Raw genomic sequence first — 22,469 nt, 5'->3', positions numbered from 1 at the left:
ATCTGGGTAGATCAGATATTGTTTTCATTAGAAATAGTACAGAATTATTTTATGAGGCGGATTCTCCCTTTGTCAAGGGGTGTGCCAGTGGCATTAATAAGGGCTGAACTGGGGATTACCTCGTTGAATGCCAAAGTCAATGTCAGAATTCTATCCTATCAGAGAAAATGTTTAGAACAACCCCAGGATTCCCTGAAAGGTTTAAGTTTTAGTTTGCACCTGAAAGCCTCCAAGAGATTAGGTGACCAGTTGGCCTCAATTCAATTGAAATTTTCAATTCCTGATGATCTATTAAGGAATAAAACCCAAGCACAGGAACTGAAGGAATGGGTGTTCAAAAAGGATGGGCTTATGGATCAGGATGTGATGGCACGTTGTCTTACGGCACCATTATTCAAGTCTTTTAAAAGGGATCATTGTAGGTTCCTGTATTTAGATAATTAAGATCAGCTTTTACAGCTTTAAGATTTCAATCCATGCCCTCAATGATCATGACTGGACGTTTCTTTGGTATCCCTGCCCCCCTTAGACTTTGTCTTTGTGATATGGGGGAAGTTGATGATATTGTACATTATATTCTGAGATGCCCATGGCATGAAGCCCTTAAAGGTAAAGGTTCCCTTGCTCGAAAGCCAGTCGAGTCTGACTCTAGGGTTGCGGTGCTCATCTCCGTTTCAAAGCCAAAGAGCCAGCGCTGTCCGAAGACGTTTCCGTGGTCATGTGGCCGGCATGACTAAACACTAAGGCGCACGGAACGCTGTTACCTTCCCACCGGAGTGGTACCTATTTATCTACTTGCAATTTCTTGCTTTCGAACTGCTAGGTTGGCAGGAGCTGGAACTAGAGATGGGAGCTCACTCCATCATGCGGCACCTAGGTCTTGAACTGCTGAACTACTGACCTTCCACAGCCTGCAGTTCAGCGTCTTAACCACTTGAGCCACCGCAGCTCCAACGAAGCCCTTAGGCTAAAGTATATTATCCCTATTATTCCGCAGCATAATGGACTCTCCGATCTGAATCTAGTCAAATTTTTACTCTCAGACCTTGACCACTATGTCTCTAGCAGAATGGCGTTATTTGCCTTAGCAACAAGGAAAATCAGAATGAGTTTAGTATTTAACGCAAAGTAGAAGTAGTATAGGAGTATACTGATATTTTTGTATTGTTTACATTACCATTTTATGACCTGATGTATTATGTTATGGCCTATGTCTAAGACAATAAACTTATACTATTCTCTCAAGGAGCCATTAATTGCTTCTCAGACTCAGTCAGCCTGCCCTTCCCCAGCAATTTAAAGTAGCCTGGAATGGGAAGAGTCATACAGGCAGCTGGTAGGCCTCAAACTTTTAAAGACCCTGCCTTCATACTGAAGAGGGTTGCCAGGCAGTGTTCCCTCTAAGCTGAGTTAGTGTGAGTTAGTTCACAGTTTCTTAGCCTCCGGCTCACACATTTTTGCCTTAGCTCAGGAAGGACGGCTCCAGAGCAAACTAACTTATGCAGTAGCTAAATGGCTCGCTCACAACTTTAATGCCAGTAGCTCACACAGTAGAATTTTTGCTCACAAGACTCCACAGCTTAGAGGGAACATTGTTGCCAGGTCTAGGTTGGAAAATAACTGGAGACTTTGGAGGTGGATCCAGGAAAGGGTGGGGTTTCGGAGGGGAAGAGCCTCAGCATGGTACAATGCCATAGAATCCACCCTTCAAAGCAGCCATTTTCTCCAGGGGAGCCCCACCTGGAGGCTGGGAACCCTAATACTGAATAAACTTAAAGGTATCCCAAAAAACTGGACAACTCAAGACTCCAGCCCCATCTGATGATTTCACTGTGAAAGTAGAGCCCAGGACTACAGATGTGACAGGTTCTTTTTCCTGCAAATTATTGAGTGAAGTGGTTACAGCAGGCCACCAACCAATCCATCTCCATCTGCATACCAGATCGCAACAGGTATCTGACTGCCAGTATTATCTCTGTTGGGCCTACACTTTACAGATGCAAAGGTGGTGGGAAAGTATTGGGGTATTTTTTGTCACCATCAGTGCTTATGGACTATGCTTTCAGACGATTTTTTACCTGTGTCTTATCAGATTTGCCCTGATTCTTCCTTTAGAGTCACTTTAACTATTTCACTATTTCATCATCCACAGTCCCTCAGTAAAGCACAGGGCTACCTTGGCTTTAACATCTGGGAGTATTGTGTCAGCTGCGAGGTAATTTCCTTATTCCAGTCATCAGCCAGGGCATTGATAGGAGCACCAATCATATCAAAAGAAAATTTCCTAAAGCTGCAAGAGAGCCAATTTGGTGTAGGCTTGCCAGTCCCCAGGTCAGGGTGAGGGTTTCCCCGGTTTTGGGGGCTTAAGCCCACCACTGGCCACCCCACCCCAATCAGCCATAGCCTAATGCGACTTCCCCAATGGAAGTGATGTCATCATAACAAGGGCATCACACGTGGACACTCTGGTTTGAGGGCAAACCTCTATGGTTTTAAGTCATTTTTACCATAGAGGTTTGCCCTGAAACGAGAGCCAGTTTGGTGTAGTGCTTAAGTGCGCGGACTCTAATCTGGGAGAACCGGGTTTGATTCCCCACTCCTCCACTTGCAGCTGCTGGATGACCTTAAGCAAGCCATAGTTCTGTCAGAGCTGTTCTTGAAAGAGCGGGCAGTCTTCAAGAGAGCTCTCTCAGCCCCACCTACCTCGCAGGGTGTCTGTTGTGGGGAGGGGAAGGGAAAGAGGTTTGTAAGATGCTCTGAGACTCTGAGTGAAGGGTGGGATATAAATCCAATCTCCTCCTCTTCCTCATCCATTTTGCACAATGTTCTTGGCATGATATCACTTTTGGGTGATGTCATCACTTTCTGGAACGCCACCCAAATCCCCCCACTGGAATGATGAGGGGTCCTGGCAACCCTAGTCTGGTGTAGTGGTTAAGAGTGGCAGACTCTAATCTGGAGAATCAGGTTTAATTCCCCACTCCTCCACATGAAGCCAGCTGGGTGACCTTGGGTCGGTCACAGTTAGGGTTGCCAGGACCCTGGCTGCTGGCGGGGGGTTCTTCTTCCTCCTTGGGAGATCTTTGGTGTGCATACTGTGATGACATCACCTGGAAGTGATGTCATTGCACAGGGCACGTTGTGGGCAGGATCTCTATCATTTGAGGAAAAACCATAGAGTTTTCCCACAAATGATAGAGCATCCTCCCGCAACATGCCCTGCATGGTGACATCTCCTCTGGGTGATGTCATAGCACCAAGCCCATTGGCCTGAACATGGAACTTTGGGGGCGGGGTTCCCCCACTGGCTGGATTGAGGCCAGCAGATCAGAGGCCCTAAAAGTGGGCACCCTATCCCTGGGGGAATGGCAGCCCTAGTCACAGTTCTCTCAGAGCTCTCTCAGCTCCACCTACCTCACAGGGGAGAGCAAAAGAAGGTGATTGCAAGCTGCTCCAAGACTCTTTTGGGTAGTGAAGGGCAGGGTATAGAATCAACTCTTCATCTTCCATTCAGATCCATGTGTTTCCAGGATCACATCATTTTAATAGATCCCCCACCCCTACAGAGTCTTGGTATCCCTGAAAGTCTAAACCCAAGCAAACAGTGATCTGTCCATGAGAAAGGAATTGTATTTTGTTCCTTCACCCTCAGATCCCATTCATCCTGATCAGAACAAAACACCAGATTACAAGTGTGAATTATGCAATCTGGAGGGACAGTTATTACAGGCCTAGGCTTGTTGTGGAGGCCACGAAAACTTGAGGTGATCCTGACAAGTTTATAGAAAGATCTTTCTTGTCTGTTCATGGCTCCAGTCTCTGGATTTATGTATCTACAGATTTGGCCATGTTACAAATAAGATATATTGATGTCCCCTTGACATCAGTGCAGCCCACCTGTGCTTAAGTATATCATGATTAAATAACTGGAATGTAAGTGTCTCTGGATCATGCCTCATAAGTGTGACTGGATCATACCCATGATTTTACAAATATGGCATTGAAATCTCCAAGCGTTCCTTGTTTCTGTTGTTCTAAATTATTCACAGTGTTAAAAAGGAATTGTTCCCATTACATTTTGTAAGTGGTGAGAGATGCATGTCATAACTAAATTAAAACGAGGAGTACATTTAACAATTCAAAAGTTAATCCATGGACTGTAGTTTGGATACCAAAACTAATAGAGCTTGAGGGAAAATTCCAACCTGCCCTTGTTTTCCCTACAACAACCCACCCCCTTTACAGTGTTAGATATAATATTCAGTGTTCTTCTAGAATTCACATGTTGTCTGTCTATTAAGCTCCCGTTAGAAAATATTATAACCTGAAATCCCACAATCTAATGAGATCAAGAAGTGACGTAGCACATGGTCTCCTGGGAAAACTCCACTAGGATTTTTAGCACGCCTTTTGAAGTATAAGTTGCAAAAGCGTGTTTGATAAGACACAGGCTGAACAGATGCTGAGTTTGGCATGTGAGGTTAGAATATCAACTTTATTGAAGTACTTTTTGAATGGGACTACAAAATATATGACTTTCAATAAACAAAACAGGTAAACTGCATTGGAAAGTCTAATTTGTCTTAACTTTTCATTTATTCTTTTAAAATATGAAAATAATGTAATTTATTTGTTCCCCAGATTACCCTAACATTCATATGCAAGTTTTCACATGAAAAACAAAAACAAAAACCAGACTTGGAAGATTTTCTGTGTTATAAGGAATGATATCAGCTTTACGAGTGAAGGGATGAGAAGAAAAGGGGCATATATGCTAATGCACCCCCCCACATATACATATATGTGAAATGTGTATACGTGTATGAATATAACTGTATATGTTTGAGTTCTGATTTCAGTTAATTGAGAACAGTTTACAAATATGTCAGTATTATTATAGCTAATAGAACCTTGAGGATGGCTTCTCAAAGCAAGGCGAGAGTGGAGGAACTCAACCGATGGTGTTAAAACATCAAAAATATTCAAAACATCAGACAGATGAACATAAATGCTTACTAGAGCCAGGGTGGAGCATGACCTGGGTTCAAGTCCCACTTAGCAGTGAAACTAATTCATTGACTTTTGGCCCTTTGTTCTATCTCAGCCTAATTGGCTTCAAATGCTGCAGTGAGGATAAAACAGAGCAGAAGACACAGGGATCCTGTTCTGAGCTCCTTGGAGGAAGGCTAATAATGTATAGAGATGCACTATTCTACCTATCTAACACATGAAGGAAGAGGGTCACTGACCCTTTGGACTCCCCAGCAACCCAACTAACCAATCAAGTTGGAAAAACGTTCCACAAAATTACCTCTAATTTGTGTAGGATATGGAATGTTAAGGAAAATAGTGGACATATTAATCACAAAAGGCATCTCTCCATGCTATGATTTTTTAATCTGCTACTAGAACAATTTCCTCATGTCACTGTCATCTAGTCCAGCATCTCACTGGTCTCAGACAACCGGCTGACATTTTTTGTGCTGCTCTATTTATCTTGGGAAGCTGGGCTTCGGAGCCACAAGATTACTCCTTCAGGCCATAATGGGTAAGGGCAGGTCTTGAGGGAAATGTTTGAACTTGGATTTAAAGCTGATGTAGAAGTAATCCAGTTGCCTAGATAAGATTACATCTCATGCTTCGCAAGGATTTGATCAGAATGAACAGATGGGAGGTAGAAGATGGGGTGAAGACAGGTGTAGTGTAAAATGGACATTTTTGACCCCAGCCCTTCCTTAGAATATCAGTGCTAGCCACTGAAATAGTCATGATGCATACTTACCTAAGAATACTACTGAACACAGAGCAGCTTGCTTCTGACTAGGCATTCATTGCACAGTTAATATCTCAGCAAAAAACCCTTGCTGTAAATAGTAAAGCAAGAAGAAATAATGGTGAATAGTGGAGGATGTTCTAATTATGAGAATTAAAGTCTTTCTTCCCATTCATTCATCTTCTTTGATTAAACATTTCCTCAAATGCTGTTCAGAGAGGATGGTACTGGAATTACTTTCTTCCATATATATTTTAATTGGCTAACACCAATGTTAACAGAAAAGAGAAAAAAAATATACACACAAGATTATCCAGTAAAAGTTAATTGTTAACTGGTTCATCAACAGAAAACATAGATTAGTATTGGTTTTTTAAAAGTATATCAAAAGACACCCCACAACTCAGGAAATGAAAGATATTTCATCTCAACAACATTCTCCTATGTATCAATTGTGTTACACCCTTGGACTTTGGCAAAGCAATAAGTCTAACTGATACATACCACTTCCTAACCTTTCCCAGCTATTCACTTTCCTGGGAATTTGAACTTCTTTTTCAGTGTCTAGCAAGAATGAAATATCACCTGCTATCACCTAGGGAACTCTGCAGCATGGTTCAGGAGAAAAAATATTCAGGAGATGACAGTAGAGTTGCAGCAAAGGTTTTAGAAATTCTCTTCTTTTTATTGTCCAGAAATGTTGATCATTAGAGCTACCTACATCATATTTAAATCAATTGGGGGTGGCATTTAACATGGTATTGTCACTCCATAACATATGTTCAATGAATGGTTTCCAACCAAATCAAAAATTACAAAACGTTGATATTCCTTCTCAGATGGAGCTTCCACGCCAAATATTGCAGAACAACACAGCCGTCACTGAATTTGTACTCCTGGGACTCTCCAGCAACCCTGAAACCCAGCTCATTCTGTTTGGTCTCTTTCTCCTCATCTACTTAGTGGCCCTGTCTGGGAATGTTCTTCTCCTTCTCACCATCAGCTTGGACAGGAAACTTCATAGCCCCATGTATTTCTTCCTAGGCAATCTCTCTGTGGTAGACATTGGGTATACAACTTCCACTGTCCCCAAGATGCTGATGAATTACCTGTCTCAAGACAAAACTATCTCTCTGTCAGCTTGCTTCTCCCAGATGTACTTCTTCATCTCGTTTGCTGGTACTGAATGCCTCCTGCTGGGTGTCATGGCCTATGACCGATATGCTGCCATCTGTCATCCACTGCATTACAGTGTGCTTATGAGCCCCAAAGTTTGTGTCTCTTTAGCAGCCACTGCTTGGTTTCTGGGCTTGGCTAATTCAGGTGTGCACGCTGCCCTCATGTCCCTTTTGTCCTTCTGTCAGGACAACGTCATCCATCACTTTTTCTGTGATGTCCCACCTCTTTTGCAGCTTTCATGCTCCAGCACTCAAGTCAATCGTATTGTAGTCCTTATGGTGGGTGGAAGTGTGATAATTGGTTCCTTCCTGTGTACACTAGTGTCTTATGTCTACATAGTCACATCCATCCTCAGGATCCATACGAAGGATGGCCGTCTCAAAGCCTTCTCCACCTGTGTTTCTCACCTCGTTGTGGTCAACATATTTTATGGCACTGCAATCATTACATACCTTATCCCTAGCAATACTTCTCAGAAAAAGGACCAGGTTTTGTCTGTTTTCTATGGGATCATTGCACCTATGCTTAATCCAATCATATACAGTTTGAGGAACAGGGATGTACAAAATGCCCTTCGGAAAAAATGGGTAGGATGTAACAGAAGGAATTGTTTTTCAGGGCTCAAAAATTCTACTTTGTGAGCTACTGGCATTAAAGTTGTGACTGAGTGATTTGGCTACTGCATAAATTAGTGTGCTTTGGAGACATCCTTCCTGAGCTAAGACAAAAATGTGTCAGCCAGAGGCTAAACAACTGTAAGCTAGCTCACACTAACTCATCTTAGAGAGAACACTGCATCCAACTAGTTATTCTACTAGTGAGAAAATAGTAACGATTCCCTTTGACCACCCCAAAAAGGCTATGCTGAGGATCATTGGACCTGCATGGTCAAGTGCCAAGTTAGGCAGGATCTGTAGTAAGAAGAAGGAGAGTTGGGTGAGATAGAGTGCAAAGGTCAACTGGATCCAACCCAAGATCAACTTGGATTGTATCATTATCTCCATTACAAGAGAGGAATGGATGGGCATGAGTTCTCTGCTTCACATCTAAGACAAGTAATTCCATTTCTGTCCTAGACTTACTGGATCCATTCATCCTGAGTAATACAGGTCTGGATCCCACAATTTGTGGATTGTGTCTCCAGGGAAGAGTGGTAAAATAGATTGGCTGGGACAGAGTTTCTTTACTGCTCAAACCCTGGTATTCTTCTCCACCCACACTGAGGTAAGGGTGGATACTAATCTGAAGTGATATTTCCAGATGTGAATACTGATCATGGCTAATTTTCTGAGATGAATGTCTTCAATTTGTAATCAGAGAGAAAGGATAGATCTACATTAAAAAAGAAAAAAAGAAATGCCCTTTTAGGGATAAAATGAATTATTGTTCACATGAGTACTAATTATGCAATGATGTGTACTTTCTTGCCCACATAAACGATTTCTGTTAGTGAATTGTGTAAATCGTGTGAATGATTCATTATTAGAGGGTCACCATCTTATTCAAGGCTTACTTGGTTAAGCAACCTTTTGCACGATTCCCATTAAGTCATGATCTGCCCCAAAGTGGTCCTTTCATAACCCCTTCTTCATAAGAAGAAGAGTTGGTTTTTATACCCTGCTTTTCTCTACCCAAAGGAGTCTCAAAACAGCTTACAGTCATCTTCCCTTCCTCTCCCCACAACAGACACCCTGTGAAGTAGTTCAGCCTGAGAGAACTCTGAGAGAATTGTGACTGACCCATAAACATCATCCAGCTGGCTTCATGCGGAGAAGTTGGGAATCAAACCCAGTTCTCCAGATTAGAATCTACCACTCATAACCACTACATCACAATGGCACTGGGCCACATCCGCTTCCCTGAATAGCCCTCCCACTGATGGAGGAAGCTTATGGGATACATATGATGGGAAAGTGGCAGAATTAGGAACTGCCAGGACATTTTGGTCTCTATGGCAAAAAAATTAGAAAGAGTATCCCATGATTTAAAAAATAAAGTAATTCAAAATGGAGACTTGCTTGTTCCTTCAGGATATCCCTGAATCTATAACACCCTACTTGAGTACAGGGATGCTCCTGAGTATGAGGGAATAACCCCTCCTGATCACAGTAGAGCAGGGGACCCTTTTTGTAAGGAAAGATGTGTGCTTTGGGCATGTTCAGTGATTTGGCCTTTTTGGTAAGAAGCCATTACTCTTATCAACTTTGTTTTATTATACTCATTGATTTTTTAAAAGGTCCTTATGTACTTTTAAACTATTTGCCTGTTTAGTGGATGTAACTGATGGTGAATGAAAATGAACCAACTATGCCCTTACGGTAGCCAAAAGATTTATACTGAAACAATGGAGAGATAAATGCCCATCTTTTGTAAACCAATGGAATTTGCAACTTTATCAACATTTGAACGTGTGGCATATAGCCAGCAGTTGGGTAGGGACTTATGTTTAGATATTTGGGAACTTTTTATAGATGCTGATGTATAGACCTACTATAATTATTGTCATTTTGTATTTCTTTTTTTGTATCAAAGAATTTTATCAGTGCTTCAGTTCACAAGTTCAATGTGCCAGTTTTGTTGCCTTTAGGAAATATTTTTTAAAATCCCACAGGTAATTGGCAATGCTGTCTTCAGTGACCAAGAAGTTATGTAGCTCAAAATCCTTCAGGAACACTGGAATATTGTCTATTCCTTATATAAAAAAAATCTTGGAGCTGAAAGCTAAAGGAGGAACAGATGCTGACCCTGGCACTCAAAGTTTAATACAGCACTTTTATTAAAATCTTTGCTTCCTGAATGGGATGAAAGTTGTCAATATTACAGGTTTAATGAAGGTTTAATGAAAGCCTGGTAAGATAGATCTTTGTTATGATTCAGACACTCTAAACATGCAAAATAGTTTCCTTTTTTTTGTCCTAAAAACCACCTAGAACTGTTCTTCCAGTTGGACAGATGAGAGGCTTTAAAACCTCATGATCATTAAGCAGGTAGTCAGTAAAACTTGAATTTGAACCCAGCTTTCCCCAGTCGTAATCTATGGGTTGGATCCAGCCACTTTTTTAGGTCAAACTCACCCAATGTCCCTCCTTCGAACAGTCTCTGTTCCATGTGGCTTTTGCCTAAGCAGGTCCCATGAGCCTTATATTTTGGGTGTTCAAAGGGGTCCCTTTCTCCCCTTTTCACCAGTCAAAAACCTGGTGGGATCTAATTCTATGAGTTTTCTGAACCATATTAAATTTTATCATAGAAAAAATAAATTGTATTGTAACTGATTGATTGGAAGTGTGATGGATGCATATAAATTGTACGGAAGGGGAATTCTTATATGTGTGTTTTCATGTGTATAAATTGCCATCAAGTCACAGGCAAATTATGGTGACTGCAGCAAGGGTCTTTTAAGGCAAGTGAGAAGCAGAGGTGATTTGCCATTGCCTTCATTGGTGGTGTCCCTTCCAAGCATGGACTCTGCTTTGTTAGCAGCCAGACCCTTGCTGTAGAAGGGCAGTCCAAATCTAGACACCTCTTATTAATTATCACCCCAAAATTCATGTACTCTACAGCCTGGCCTGGAAATGGAAGCAAGATGAAACGGGAAACAAACAAATTGGATGCTGGCCAGAGACTAGCCTGGGAATCTATTTTGGGACAGTGACTCAGGGCGCTGATTTGCTAATAGCTCTCCCCTCCACTCTAAAAGAGATACTTAATTTCAACAATGGATTTCTCAGGAAGGCAATACCCCATCTTGACGTGACCTCGTCACACCTGATTATGCTACCCCTTGCCCATTTATCTTTATTGGTAGGCTATTCATATAACCTGACAGCCTCTCCCATCTTGTACTCAAGGGTCATCAGAAAAACATTTAACACTTTCAGTTTGCACCAGACAAACCCATCAAGCCCCATTAGCTTAAGATCAGGTTTCTTAAATAGCATATTTTAAAAGTACAATCATGCCGTAGCCCTATCTCTAATTTTCCTTGCAGCATGGGCATAAAGTGCCATTCTATAGGAAATGGTGGGATTGATATCTGAAAGCAAAAAGGTTACTATATCGGTGCTTAAGTGTAAAGTTGGTGGGATTGGGTTAAGGAATTTAATTCTAGGATCAATATACAGAGGGCATTCTAAAATGTAATTCAATTCTTTCAATTTATTGATCGCTGAATCCTGCAGAGCTTCCTGGCTCTGAGCGATTTACAGTTACTCAATATTACGAGGGACTAACAATGATTTGTGGGGTAGGGGAGGACAACATATATACATCTTAATTCACACACATTCGCTGCCGACGAGGGTTTCGTTCAGTTTTTTGAAGATGAGACATGATCCGGACGGCATTTTTCCTTGGCCTGGTTTGATGGCGTCAGCTTTTCTCCAAACTCCTTCGAGTTGTAGCACTGCACTGCCACCACCTGTCCGTAATGGCCCGTTACAGGCTTTCTTCATGCCGAGGAGATCTCTCTAGGCTTTCCAATCTTGCAAGATGGACTTCCGTTGGCCGGCTAACACTGCTCCACCCCATGGGGGGGTTTCAGTGTGCCCTCTCTCTCTAAGGAGGGGTACCCATTTTATCTACTCGCCGAAGCTTTCGAGCCATTGGGTAGACGGCGAGCTGGGGACAGGGCTGGTAGCTCACACCAGCGCGGGGCTAGAACTGACAGCAAGCCTGTTCAGCTCAGATGTTACTATTATAACCAGAGGATAAATCCTCTGTACTGTGATAGATCCTCAACTGAAGTCCTGCACAAACAGATACATTGGTTGTACGGGTTGAGATATCGTCCTTTTAACAGCTCAGGTGGCATGGTCTGAAAACGGAGAGCAGTGAATGCCCTTCCATTTCCAGTAAATTGAGATAAGAGATAGGAGGCTCTGGAGTGGTCTGTTTTAAATGCTGGATAGGTAAAGGTTTCCCTTGCTCGAAAGCCAGTCGAATCCAACTCTAGGGTTGCGGTGCTCATCTCCGTTTCCAAGCCAAAGTGCCAGCGCTGTCCGAAGACATTTCTGTGGTCATGTGGCCAGCATGACTAGATGCCAAGGTGCATGGAATGCTGTTACCTTTCCACCGAAGCATTACCTATTTATCTACTTGCAATTTTTTGCTCTCTAACTGCTAGGTTGGCAGGAGCTGGAACCAGAGACAGGAGCTCACTTCGTCATGCGGCACTCGGCGTGGGGCAAATTTCTGTTGGCTGAGTAAGGATTTGTCATTTAGAGTATCTTTATTGTAAACTCAATCCCGCAGCTGTGAGTTGTTACCTGAGGGGAGCAATAAGTCGTCCAGGATAGCTCCATTAGCCACATTCATGCAAACTGTCACAAGTTCCTCTGAGTCTTTGTCTGCCTTGGGAAATACAATCATTGTATTAGGGACAGATACATCAGACTGCCTGAGGGTCAATTTTTCCTATAACTGGAAACAATCTGCCCTGTGTAGTGTGTGAATATTCTCAGTGCTAACATTGCACCCCTGTTCTCCATGGGTTCATTTCGTCGCTTTGAGAAATGCTGGCTACTTCCCTCACTCTCTATGGGTTCATTTCATCACCCCGAGAAATCCTGGCTTCTTTCCTTACTTGATCTCTGGAAGCTGGTAAATATTGCCCTTCCCAAATCTTGTCCCCACTAATTCCTTTTGATTTTCCTCTTAGTTAAGTTGTGTGTGTATTTTCCATGTGTTTTCTATGTATGCTCTTTCTTTAAGCCTCTTTTAATAAAAATTTCCAGCTTCTGCCAACCTAGCAGTTCAAGAGCCCCTGTTCTCCATGGGTTCATTTCGTCGCTTTGAGAAATGCTGGCTACTTCCCTCACTCTCTATGGGTTCATTTCATCACCCCGAGAAATCCTGGCTTCTTTCCTTACTTGATCTCTGGAAGCTGGTAAATATTGCCCTTCCCAAATCTTGTCCCCACTAATTCCTTTTGATTTTCCTCTTAGTTAAGTTGTGTGTGTATTTTCCATGTGTTTTCTATGTATGCTCTTTCTTTAAGCCTCTTTTAATAAAAAACACCTTTCTTTGTAATTCATTCTGATTTATTTGACAGTTCTCAGGGGAACATCCCCATAAATGCTGGTGGAGATCCCCTAGTTGCCCCCTCTCTGTCTTCATTACACTAGTTTCCCCAATTACTACTGGAGACAACCCTTTGGGTAATACTTATTGGAGACAGCCCTTTGGGTAACACTTTAGCTTCTAGGAGTTTCCAATCTGATAAGACTGGGTCCTGCCAATAAAGGTCTCCCTCCCTAATTCTTATATGGGATAGATTAAAATGAATGAAGATTAACCCAAATGTAAAGGAAATGACTGAGTGTCTCTGGTATGCATATTCTCATTATTCTGAACTATAGCAGCAAAAGGTGATTGCATGTATGAATGAGATTTTTCACATCACAAATGGAACTTTCATATCATGAGACAGAAGACGAATTTTGAGGGAGTCAATTTTCACATTCAACAACTACAGTCCTTATGCCCTTAGTAATATTCCTCCCAAGACATATGATTTCCTCTAGCCAGACCGTACTTAGAGTGATGCACATAATTGGTTGTTCCTACCTTTCCCCCTCTTATCAAACCTGTAAAACAGGTAAGGCTGAGAGATACATGATTGCTCCCAGATCACCCAATGTGTTTTATGGCAGACTGGGAAATGAAGTTAGGTCTCTGCAGTCCCAGTCCAACCACTATACAACAGTGCTTTCCCACGAGCTTTAACAGTAGTCTGCTCCTGGGTTTGTAGGGGGACATCACTCATGCCTTTAATGTAGCAGGTGCTTTGCTTCCAAGTGAGAGAAAATACATTAATCAGAATACAGGTCCTTGCTTCCGATTCCAGGAATAAGATGCAACATTGCAACCAACCCAAGTGTTGGTTTCTTTGAGCAGAATGAGCATCTTGCTATGAGTTTCTCTATGATGTATAAAAACAGATCTTATCTGCACTGACGGTTATTGCAGAAGTGAAAGGCAGAGGGCTTCCATGACAGCACTATCACCATTCTCACATATGCAAATATTGTGCTTCATGAAAAGTGCCAAAATCCATGTTGCCCTAACTCACAGCACTATCAGTCATCTAGCTAAGCCTATAAATTTAAACTAAGAATCACAGGTATCAGGAACTGTTTAGAGATGTTCTCAAATGGGCAGCCATTTTAGTCTGTAGTAGGAGATTTATGGAAGTTTATAGCCTGGAAAAAATTGTTGGTCTCTAAGGTGCTACTGGACTTGAATTCTGTTTTGCGTAAAGGTGCATAGAAGGTGAATAGCTGTATGTTTTCTTGCATGAAATCTTGCAGATAACCAGTTTCTTTTAAAGAAAGACCTATGAATGACTAAACAGGATAAGATTGTTTATGCACAGTCCCTGGATCATGCTCATACAATTGATGTCATGAAAGTGAGTCTTCATTGGATTCTGCATGGCGAAACTGATTTCTGAGTATAGTTGGATCCAACCAAACATTTTCCTCAGTAATAGTCTTCTGTCTGGTTAGGATAGCCATAGCACAAAATATTGCTACCTTAGCAGTATTTTCATTACAAATATCAGCTAAAAGAAGAGTAGAATAACACGCCCCCAATATATTTATAGCTTGATACTTGGTCCAATCTATGACCCTTTATAGTCCATGTTCCTGTTTTAGCTCTCTTGCCAAAGGACATAACCTTGGTCTTTTGGTAGTTAATCTCCAGCAGGTTTAGGTCACAGTAAAGACCGAGCTGTTTTAGTGCCCTTTTGAGGCCAACAATTGTCCTAGATATTAAAACCATATCATCAGCGTAGAGTAGGGCTACTATGTGATGATTTCTTAAGGTAGGGGGACGAGTATCAACAGTTTTGATATTGCTGATCAGATCATTTATATAAGTGGTGAAAAATGGAGCCAGGGCAGAACCCTGTTTAAGTCCTTTCTCAGCAGGGATAGCATTTGTTAAATGCCCCTGTTTATTACATCTAACCCTGATGGCTGTATCAGTGTATAGGGTTTATATCAGGAATAGGAGTCTCCTGTCAATTGTTGTACTTCTCAGCTTATCCCAGAGCCTCACCCTAGGAATAGAATCAAATGCAGATTTTAGATCTACAAAAGCTGCATACAACAATACACTGCTGTTATATGTGTATTTGTCTATTATGTGTGTTAAGATCATAATGTGCCCCATAGTGGAATGCCCTTCCCTAAACCCAGCCTGTTCATCTACAAGGATCTTTTCACAATCCAACCAGCCTCTGAGTCTCTCAAGAAGATGGCTTGCATATAATTTCCCTAGGATGCTCGATAATATTTATAATGCTCTACTTGCTTCATAGGTTGACCTGCTACCAACCACTTATACTTCATCTTCCTTTATTACTAAGAAGAAGAACCTTAGACTTAGCAACATTAATAACTAAGCCCTCTCTGGAACAATATTCCGAGAAGAAACCTATGAGTTTACATAGACAAAATACAGATCTTGACAGAAGGCAGGTATCATCTGCATATAAGAGATTGGGTAATTTAACATTTCCATATAAGTTAAATTATTAAGGTATAAATTGAATAACAGTGGAGCAAGGATGCATCCTTGCTTAACTCCTCTGTTGAATAGAATATCCTTGGTCAGCTCACCAGCAGGACCATATCTTACCTGAGCAGTAGACTGAGTGTATAATTGTTGAATCAGGAAGAGGAAGTGCTCTTCCATAGAAGATTTGTTCAGTTTATCCCATAATCTTTGTCTAGGCACTGAGTCAAAGGCTGCTCTGAGATCCATGAAGGCAACAACTAACTTCCCATCTCTTGAGCTGGTGTACATATCTACAATAAATTGGAGAGTGTGGCATTGGTGAACTGCACTGGCACCTATACAGACTCCAGCTTGCTCTCGACTCAATATGACTCCATCTTCCATCCAAAAAAGTAGCTTCTTATGAAGCAGAGAAGCATAATACAACCCAATATGGCTCCATCTTCCATCCAAAAAAGTAGCTTCTTATGAAGCAGAGAAGCATAATACAGCCTCTGTGTGATATGGCCTTTGTCCTGGCAGGCCCCATCTTTTTCAGCATAGTCATTTTCATGGTCTGAGGAACCACTCGTCCCTTTTTCAGTACCAGAAAACCTGGTTCAATCCAACTCCAGGTTATGGATTGACCAAAAGGTTCCTATGAAAATGCCAGCATATGTTGAAACATCACTCCTATGTGTTAGGGCATCCACAAGGTCATTTTATGATGAGTAGTCACAGTAGTTAACTTCATAAGGTAAAAATATTAATTTCTATGTTCTCTAAGAGATGGCTATCATGTTCTTGTAATGTGATATTAGATAAATGACAGGACTTTAAACATGACACGAAAACCTCCACATGGTCACACATGTGTATTTAACCTTCCATAATCTTGATATGTTTTAAGTTAAAGGTGTTCATGGCACAATAATAAGAAGACACAACCAATTTCTCATATTGATTTGCTCTCATTACATGGATTCCCTCATCCTTTCTTGCTTCTCCCACCTGAGACGATGCTGATAATTTGAATGCATTTGTAATAATTCTCAAATGAACACATTCTAACTATTCCCCCAGAGAAATAAGGAGAAGAAATAATAGATAAAAAGGCACAGCTAATGAAAGGAACTTTGATTTTATTTATTTTTTACTTCAGAATTGCTGCTTGAAAATGTTGGTGAGATGAACAAGATCTTTTTGTCCTGCAAAAAACTAGGGGGAAATGTGCTTGTGATATTTCCCAGTGTGAGTGCTAGGTCACAAGGATAGTGGCAGACCCATTCTATAAATGTAGGTTCACTGTGGAGGGATCAGTTTTCAAAACAAAAGAATGTTCTTTAAAGGATGTGAGGAACGTCTCCCTACTCCTTGCAAGATGTCCCTCAATGTTACTTTTTTTCTCACATACATACACATACACAGACCTTTATTGGCATATGTTAGGTTACAGGAAGAAACAAAAGTGGATAAATAAGTAACAAGGAGAAATGAATCAATCATATGCATCTATACATTGTGCAGACGGTCCTTGATTACCAAACTTAAAAAATACTGGCTACATATGCACTACACTACCGACAAAGGGAGCTACATATACTTTTTTTCTCACCAGGGCTCCTACCCCTTCGGTGAAGAAGGGAGCAGTTGCAGAGAAGGTAAGAAAATATCGCAGAACTGAAAAAGTACAGAAGAGAGCAACCAGGGTGATTAAGGGTTTGGAGTACCTTTCCTATGAGGACAGGCTAAATGATTTCACACTTTTTGGTCTAGAAAAAAGATGGCTAAGGGAGGATTTGATGGAAGTTTATAAAATTATGCATGAGGTGTGGAAACCAGATAGAGCTTTCCCCCATTGTCCCATAATACTAGAATTCAGGGGCACCCAAAGAAATTGTTGGGCCATAAATTCAGGAGAGACAAAAAGGAGCACTTCTTTATTTAATGAGTAATTGAATTGTGGAATTCACTGCCAATGAATGTACTGATGGGCACAAGTATAGATGGCTTTAAAGAGGGTTAAACAGATTTATGGAAGATAGCTGCTAGTAGCCATGGTGAGTTAAGGGGACCTCCTTGCACAAAGATGATTAGGGCAGACCTGCATTTAAAGAGACAGGTCTGCTGCCATCATTTATAGTCATGGCCCCAAAGAAATTTTGGTTGTGATCCGAACAGTTACCTCACACATGCATAAGGACTTGAGAAACCATATAGTATTGTTGACTTTGTGGTGCACTGTGGAGCTCTGCCTTTCACAGAAATAAACTATTTCTGAAACTCACCTAAGTCTCAAAAAGCGGTGTGGTCAGAAGCCTGACCTGGATAGCCCAAGATAGCCTGATCCTGTCAGACCTTGGAAGCTAAGCCCTGGTTAATATTTGGAAGGGACATCACCAAGGAAGTCCAGGGCTGCTCCACAGAGGCAGGAGAGGGCTAACCACCTTGGTTAGTCTCTTTCCTTGAAAACCCTATGGGGTCTCACTGAGTCGGCTGTGACTTGATAGTATTTTCCATCACCAGGAAGCCTGGGTGGCTGTTCTCTTCTCCTTTAATGTTGACCTGTGGTAGGTGGTGGTTGTTTGAAAGTGTATGTGTGTGTCTTGCACCGTATCTTATTGAAACATGCAGTGCATAAATAATTTCAGTAAAATCTGTTCTTCAATAATCCTGTTCCTTTCCTTTAAAGTTTCTTACGTATTCTATTTGTGTATGATAACAGTAACCCTATGATATTTGGTTTGGAACAGGGTCACATGGTGGCGGGGGTGTGTGTGCAGCTGGAATCTTTGTCCAGGGCACCATGGTTGCTCTTGGCAGCCCTGATCTGACCCCAAATCCATCTATGGATGATCAGTCATGTACAGAAAGAGGTAGAATCCCTCCAGTTAAGGTTGCCTGCCAGATATCCATCAGAGCGTGTTCCTTTGCATTAGTGACTCTCACTTTTCACAATGCAGATTCTTTTGAGGAATAAATAACTCAGTATCCTTTTAGTAGTTGTAGAAGACTTTCGAGCCTTAGATAATATGCAGTAGTAATTAATTATCTGTAATTAACATTACCTTCTTCTGATTGTACAGGTCTTCCTGCCCTGATGCAATCCCTCTGCAGTTGTCCTGGACACTGCTTTGCAGATATATAATTCACTGGGGAAATGGAAAGAAAGAACCAGACAATTCTGACAGAGTTCATTCTCTTGGGACTGTCGGATGATCCTAACATCCAATCTGTCCTTTTTGCTACAGGGCTGTTGATATACATGTTCACATTAGCAGGGAACCTGACCATTATTATTTTGATACAGACTGACCAGCACCTCCAGACTCCAATGTACTTCTTGCTGAGCAATCTCTCCTTTACTGAGATCTGCTACATCAGCTCCACCATGCCAAAGATGTTATGGGATCTTGTGTCAGGGAACAAGACCATCTCTTTCGCTGGCTGCGCACTCCAAATGTACTGCTTTCTAACCACAGCAGCTACGGAAGGTATTCTACTCTTAGTCATGGCATATGACCGTTATGCTGCCATCTGCCACCCATTGCACTACACCTTGCTCATGAGCCAGCCTGTGCTCAGATGGCTCCTCGCAGTGTCATGGGCCATTGGAGGTCTTAATGCCACTGCCAATACTGCCTTTGTTTTCTCCTTGGACTTCTGTGGTCCCAATAAGATAGTGCACTTCTTCTGTGACATCCCACCTGTCTTGCATCTGTCCTGCTCTGATACTTCCCTTGCTGAACTGGTGACTTTTATGATCTCTGGAAGTATCATGACAGTAACTGTTTCCTTAATTGTCCTCTCCTATGTCCTGATTGTCTTATCTGTGCTCAAAATCAGTACGGCTCAGGGCAGGATCAAGACATTCTCCACTTGTGCCTCCCACCTTACTGTGGTGAGTATCTTCTACAGCACAGCCCTCTTCACTTACATGAGACCTTCTTCCAGTCACTCCATGGAAGATGATCGAGTGATCTCTGTGTTGTACACCATCATAACTCCTTTGTTGAACCCTCTAATCTACAGCCTCAAAAACAAAGAAATGCAGGCAGCGCTTCTAAATTTTCTTGGGAAGAAACAACATTGTTAGCTGTGAAACCACACCATTTATTTCTAGAGGCAAGCAGGGGATTGCCTTAAATTACAAAACATTACAATAATCCATTCATGATGAAGACCTGTCATTTATCATTTAATCATTTAATTTATCATTTATCATTGGTTTATGAGCTGCAGGTACAATGCTGAATTGACCCAAGCAACCACAGTGGCTAGCATCCTACTCTGTCCACCCTACCCTCTATCTCCTTGGCTGAAAATATTATTGAACATTCAAATGAGGATGGAAAGGGAAGGAAAGGAACTGCTGGATCATTATGATGTTGCTGAACTGATATTCTTTACAATCTATCATGATTGTTAAGCACATCAGTTACTGAAGCCCTGTTCACAAGTTACAGTGATGCATGTGCAATCCATGTCCAGTGTACATTCCATTGTTCTATGTATGTGCATTGAGTAACTCTCATGTTACAGTCAGCATATGTACAGTTAAACATGTGATACAAACCCAGCACTTATTCAGGTATTGGTTCCCAGTTTCACTTGTAAAATGAACACATGTTGGCTCTTCCCTAAAAACAAATCTGTACACATACAGGCAGGATGTACAAGCATTCATTGTAACACATGAACAAGGCTTGAGATGAATTACTGATTTATAATATTTATATGAAGATTTTCAAGATAAATAGGTCTTAGAAAGTCAGGAAGGAATCAGAGCACATTCAGAAATATTAACAGTGAATACCCTGAAAATAAAGGAAGCACATTATGAATTAGGCAAAATAACCTTCTGGAATATTTTAGCTAGAATACTTAGGAAAGGGGAAAAAAAGATTATTTTTTAAAAAAAATTCAAGATTCTTCATAAATGGTCAAGAAATACATCAAGCAGAAGACAGGATTGCATCATCGTCTTTCCCAGGGCTTCTGGGATAAAACCTGAACTCTTGTGCGTGTGGGACCACCACTAAAGTGGTCACCAGGGGCAACACCAAAAGTGGTCACCACACTGGGGGAGCCACTTCAGTGGGGACACAAAGGTGAAGATCTGTATTCTTTGTTTATAGAGTTAGAGTTATTAGGAGGGCTAAAGGGCTTGTAAGTTTGCAGGGAGGTGAGAATCCTAGTCTTCAGCAAATCTCACACTATTATATTGATGAGGAAGGGGCTCTGGAGGTGGGGGAGTTAAAGTTTACTCCCTTGTCATAGACAGATCATTACTTGATAGAGTTCAGACTCATTGTTTCCTCTTCCCTCCACAGGGGTGCTGAACCCCTCCACAGGGGTGCTGTTTGGCAGGGAGGGCAGGGTATAAGTTGGAAAAATAAAATAAAATAAATAAATAAAGATGGTCTGTCCCAGGTTCCTGATGGGCATTCGGGAATTTTACCACTTCAGTTGTGGATGATTCTGTCCAGGCCCTGACCACTCTCTAGAACAGAGAGATGGCCTGGGCTGTTGACACAATTGCCCCTAAGTGTCCTTTCCCCCTGGACAGAGCCAAGTAATTTCCCTAGTTTACTGGGGAGCTGATGTCAATGAAATGGGATGGATGGTGGCTGAGAGGCATTGACCAAACCCTTACCTGCTTGAATGGAATGTTCAGAGAAGGGGGTGAAGTATGGCACCTCTTGGCACTGGAAATGTGCAAGCTATGATAACCAAAGCCAACTGAAACCCTGACTAAATCTGGAGCCAAAGTAAAGATGCCCAAATGCAGATAGCCTGTTGGCAATCGACATCCAGCCTGTTCTTAAAAGAAGATGGGTAGTTTATTATGCTAATCAGCCAGCTAATGAATAAAACTGTAGTTTAACTCACAAATACCTGTGTTTCATGTCTTTATTTCAGGAGGGATGTTGTTATGAGTGGGGAAAATCTGCATTTGGACTCACCAGGGCCTAGTCCAAATGCAGATTTCCCCTCTCATAGGGGCTAAAATTTTCCCCATAGCAGAGGCTAAGGATGGTGCAGAAACAGATTTATAACTGATGTCCAGATTTCATAGATCACTTCCCTGGAGGAAATGGCAGATTCAGAGGACAGAGTCTATGGTATCAAAGCTTCCTCCTTCCCAGACTCCTAGTCAGGCATCACACAAGATCTCCCAAAATTTCCCAAGCCAGAATTAGCAATCCCAAGTAGGGGAAAGAACCGATCTTAAACGCTGCAGGGAAATGCCAAGAAAAAGAAGCCTCTTTCCCATCAAGTAGATTATTTCCAAAATAATGATTTATGGATTTTTCTAACTTAAATATCTAAACTTTGATGTTGGGAATAACTCCAGTCCTAATACTTTAAATTCCAAAACATTTCATTTCACAATTCTTGGAGAAACTGTACCTTTTTCCACCAGATGGCACTCAAGTATATTGTTAGCCTTTCCATAACAGTTGTGTTACCCTATCTGACTCCTAATAATGTCAACCTTTTAAGCTTGATCATTGTACAAACTAACTTCTAAGGCATTTCTGTGCTATGTCCCCATTAATGACAAGGCTCATTGTTCCTTCCATACAGGGCTTTTTTTGTAGAAAAAGCCCAGCAAGAACTCAATAGCATAATAGGCGACACCCAACCAATGTTCCCTCTAAGCTGTGGAGTCTTGTGAGCAAAAATTCTCCTTGGTGTTCTACCGACCTTAAAGTTGTGAGCGAGCGATTCGGCTACCGCATAAATTAGTTTGCTCTGGAGCCGTCCTTCCTGAGCTGAGACAAAAAATGTGTGAGCCGGAGGCTAAAAAAACTGTGAGCTAGCTCAGACCAGCTCAGCTTAGAGGGAACACTGCACCCAACAGCATAAACTCATTAGCATATTAGACCACACCCTTGACAGTGCAGCTCATTAGCATATTAGGTCACGCCTCATGCCTTCCCTTGGCTTGCCCTTGGCTTGCCGGGGAAGGCACGGGGAGGCATTTAAATGCCTCCCCAATCCTTCTAGG

The 22,469-nt window shown here is 41.7% G+C and overlaps 2 protein-coding genes across 2 annotated transcripts; both read left to right on the top strand.

The window, feature by feature from the left end:
- Positions 1 to 6,528: 6,528 nt before the first annotated feature.
- On the top strand, positions 6,529 to 7,593 carry LOC107106970 (olfactory receptor 1020-like). The gene has a single exon (XM_015407186.1). The coding sequence runs from the start codon at positions 6,529 to 6,531 to the stop codon at positions 7,591 to 7,593; it is 1,065 nt and encodes a 354-aa protein (XP_015262672.1).
- Positions 7,594 to 18,614: 11,021 nt separating this feature from the next.
- LOC107106971 (olfactory receptor 5F1-like) lies at positions 18,615 to 19,550 on the top strand. The gene has a single exon (XM_015407187.1). The coding sequence runs from the start codon at positions 18,615 to 18,617 to the stop codon at positions 19,548 to 19,550; it is 936 nt and encodes a 311-aa protein (XP_015262673.1).
- The last annotated feature ends 2,919 nt before the right edge of the window (positions 19,551 to 22,469 follow it).

This window comes from Gekko japonicus, unplaced genomic scaffold (genome assembly GCF_001447785.1).
Source record: "Gekko japonicus isolate JY-2015 unplaced genomic scaffold, Gekko_japonicus_V1.1 scaffold4719, whole genome shotgun sequence".
Lineage (NCBI taxonomy): Eukaryota > Metazoa > Chordata > Lepidosauria > Squamata > Gekkonidae > Gekko > Gekko japonicus.
This window is presented reverse-complemented; position numbering and strand designations above follow the sequence as displayed.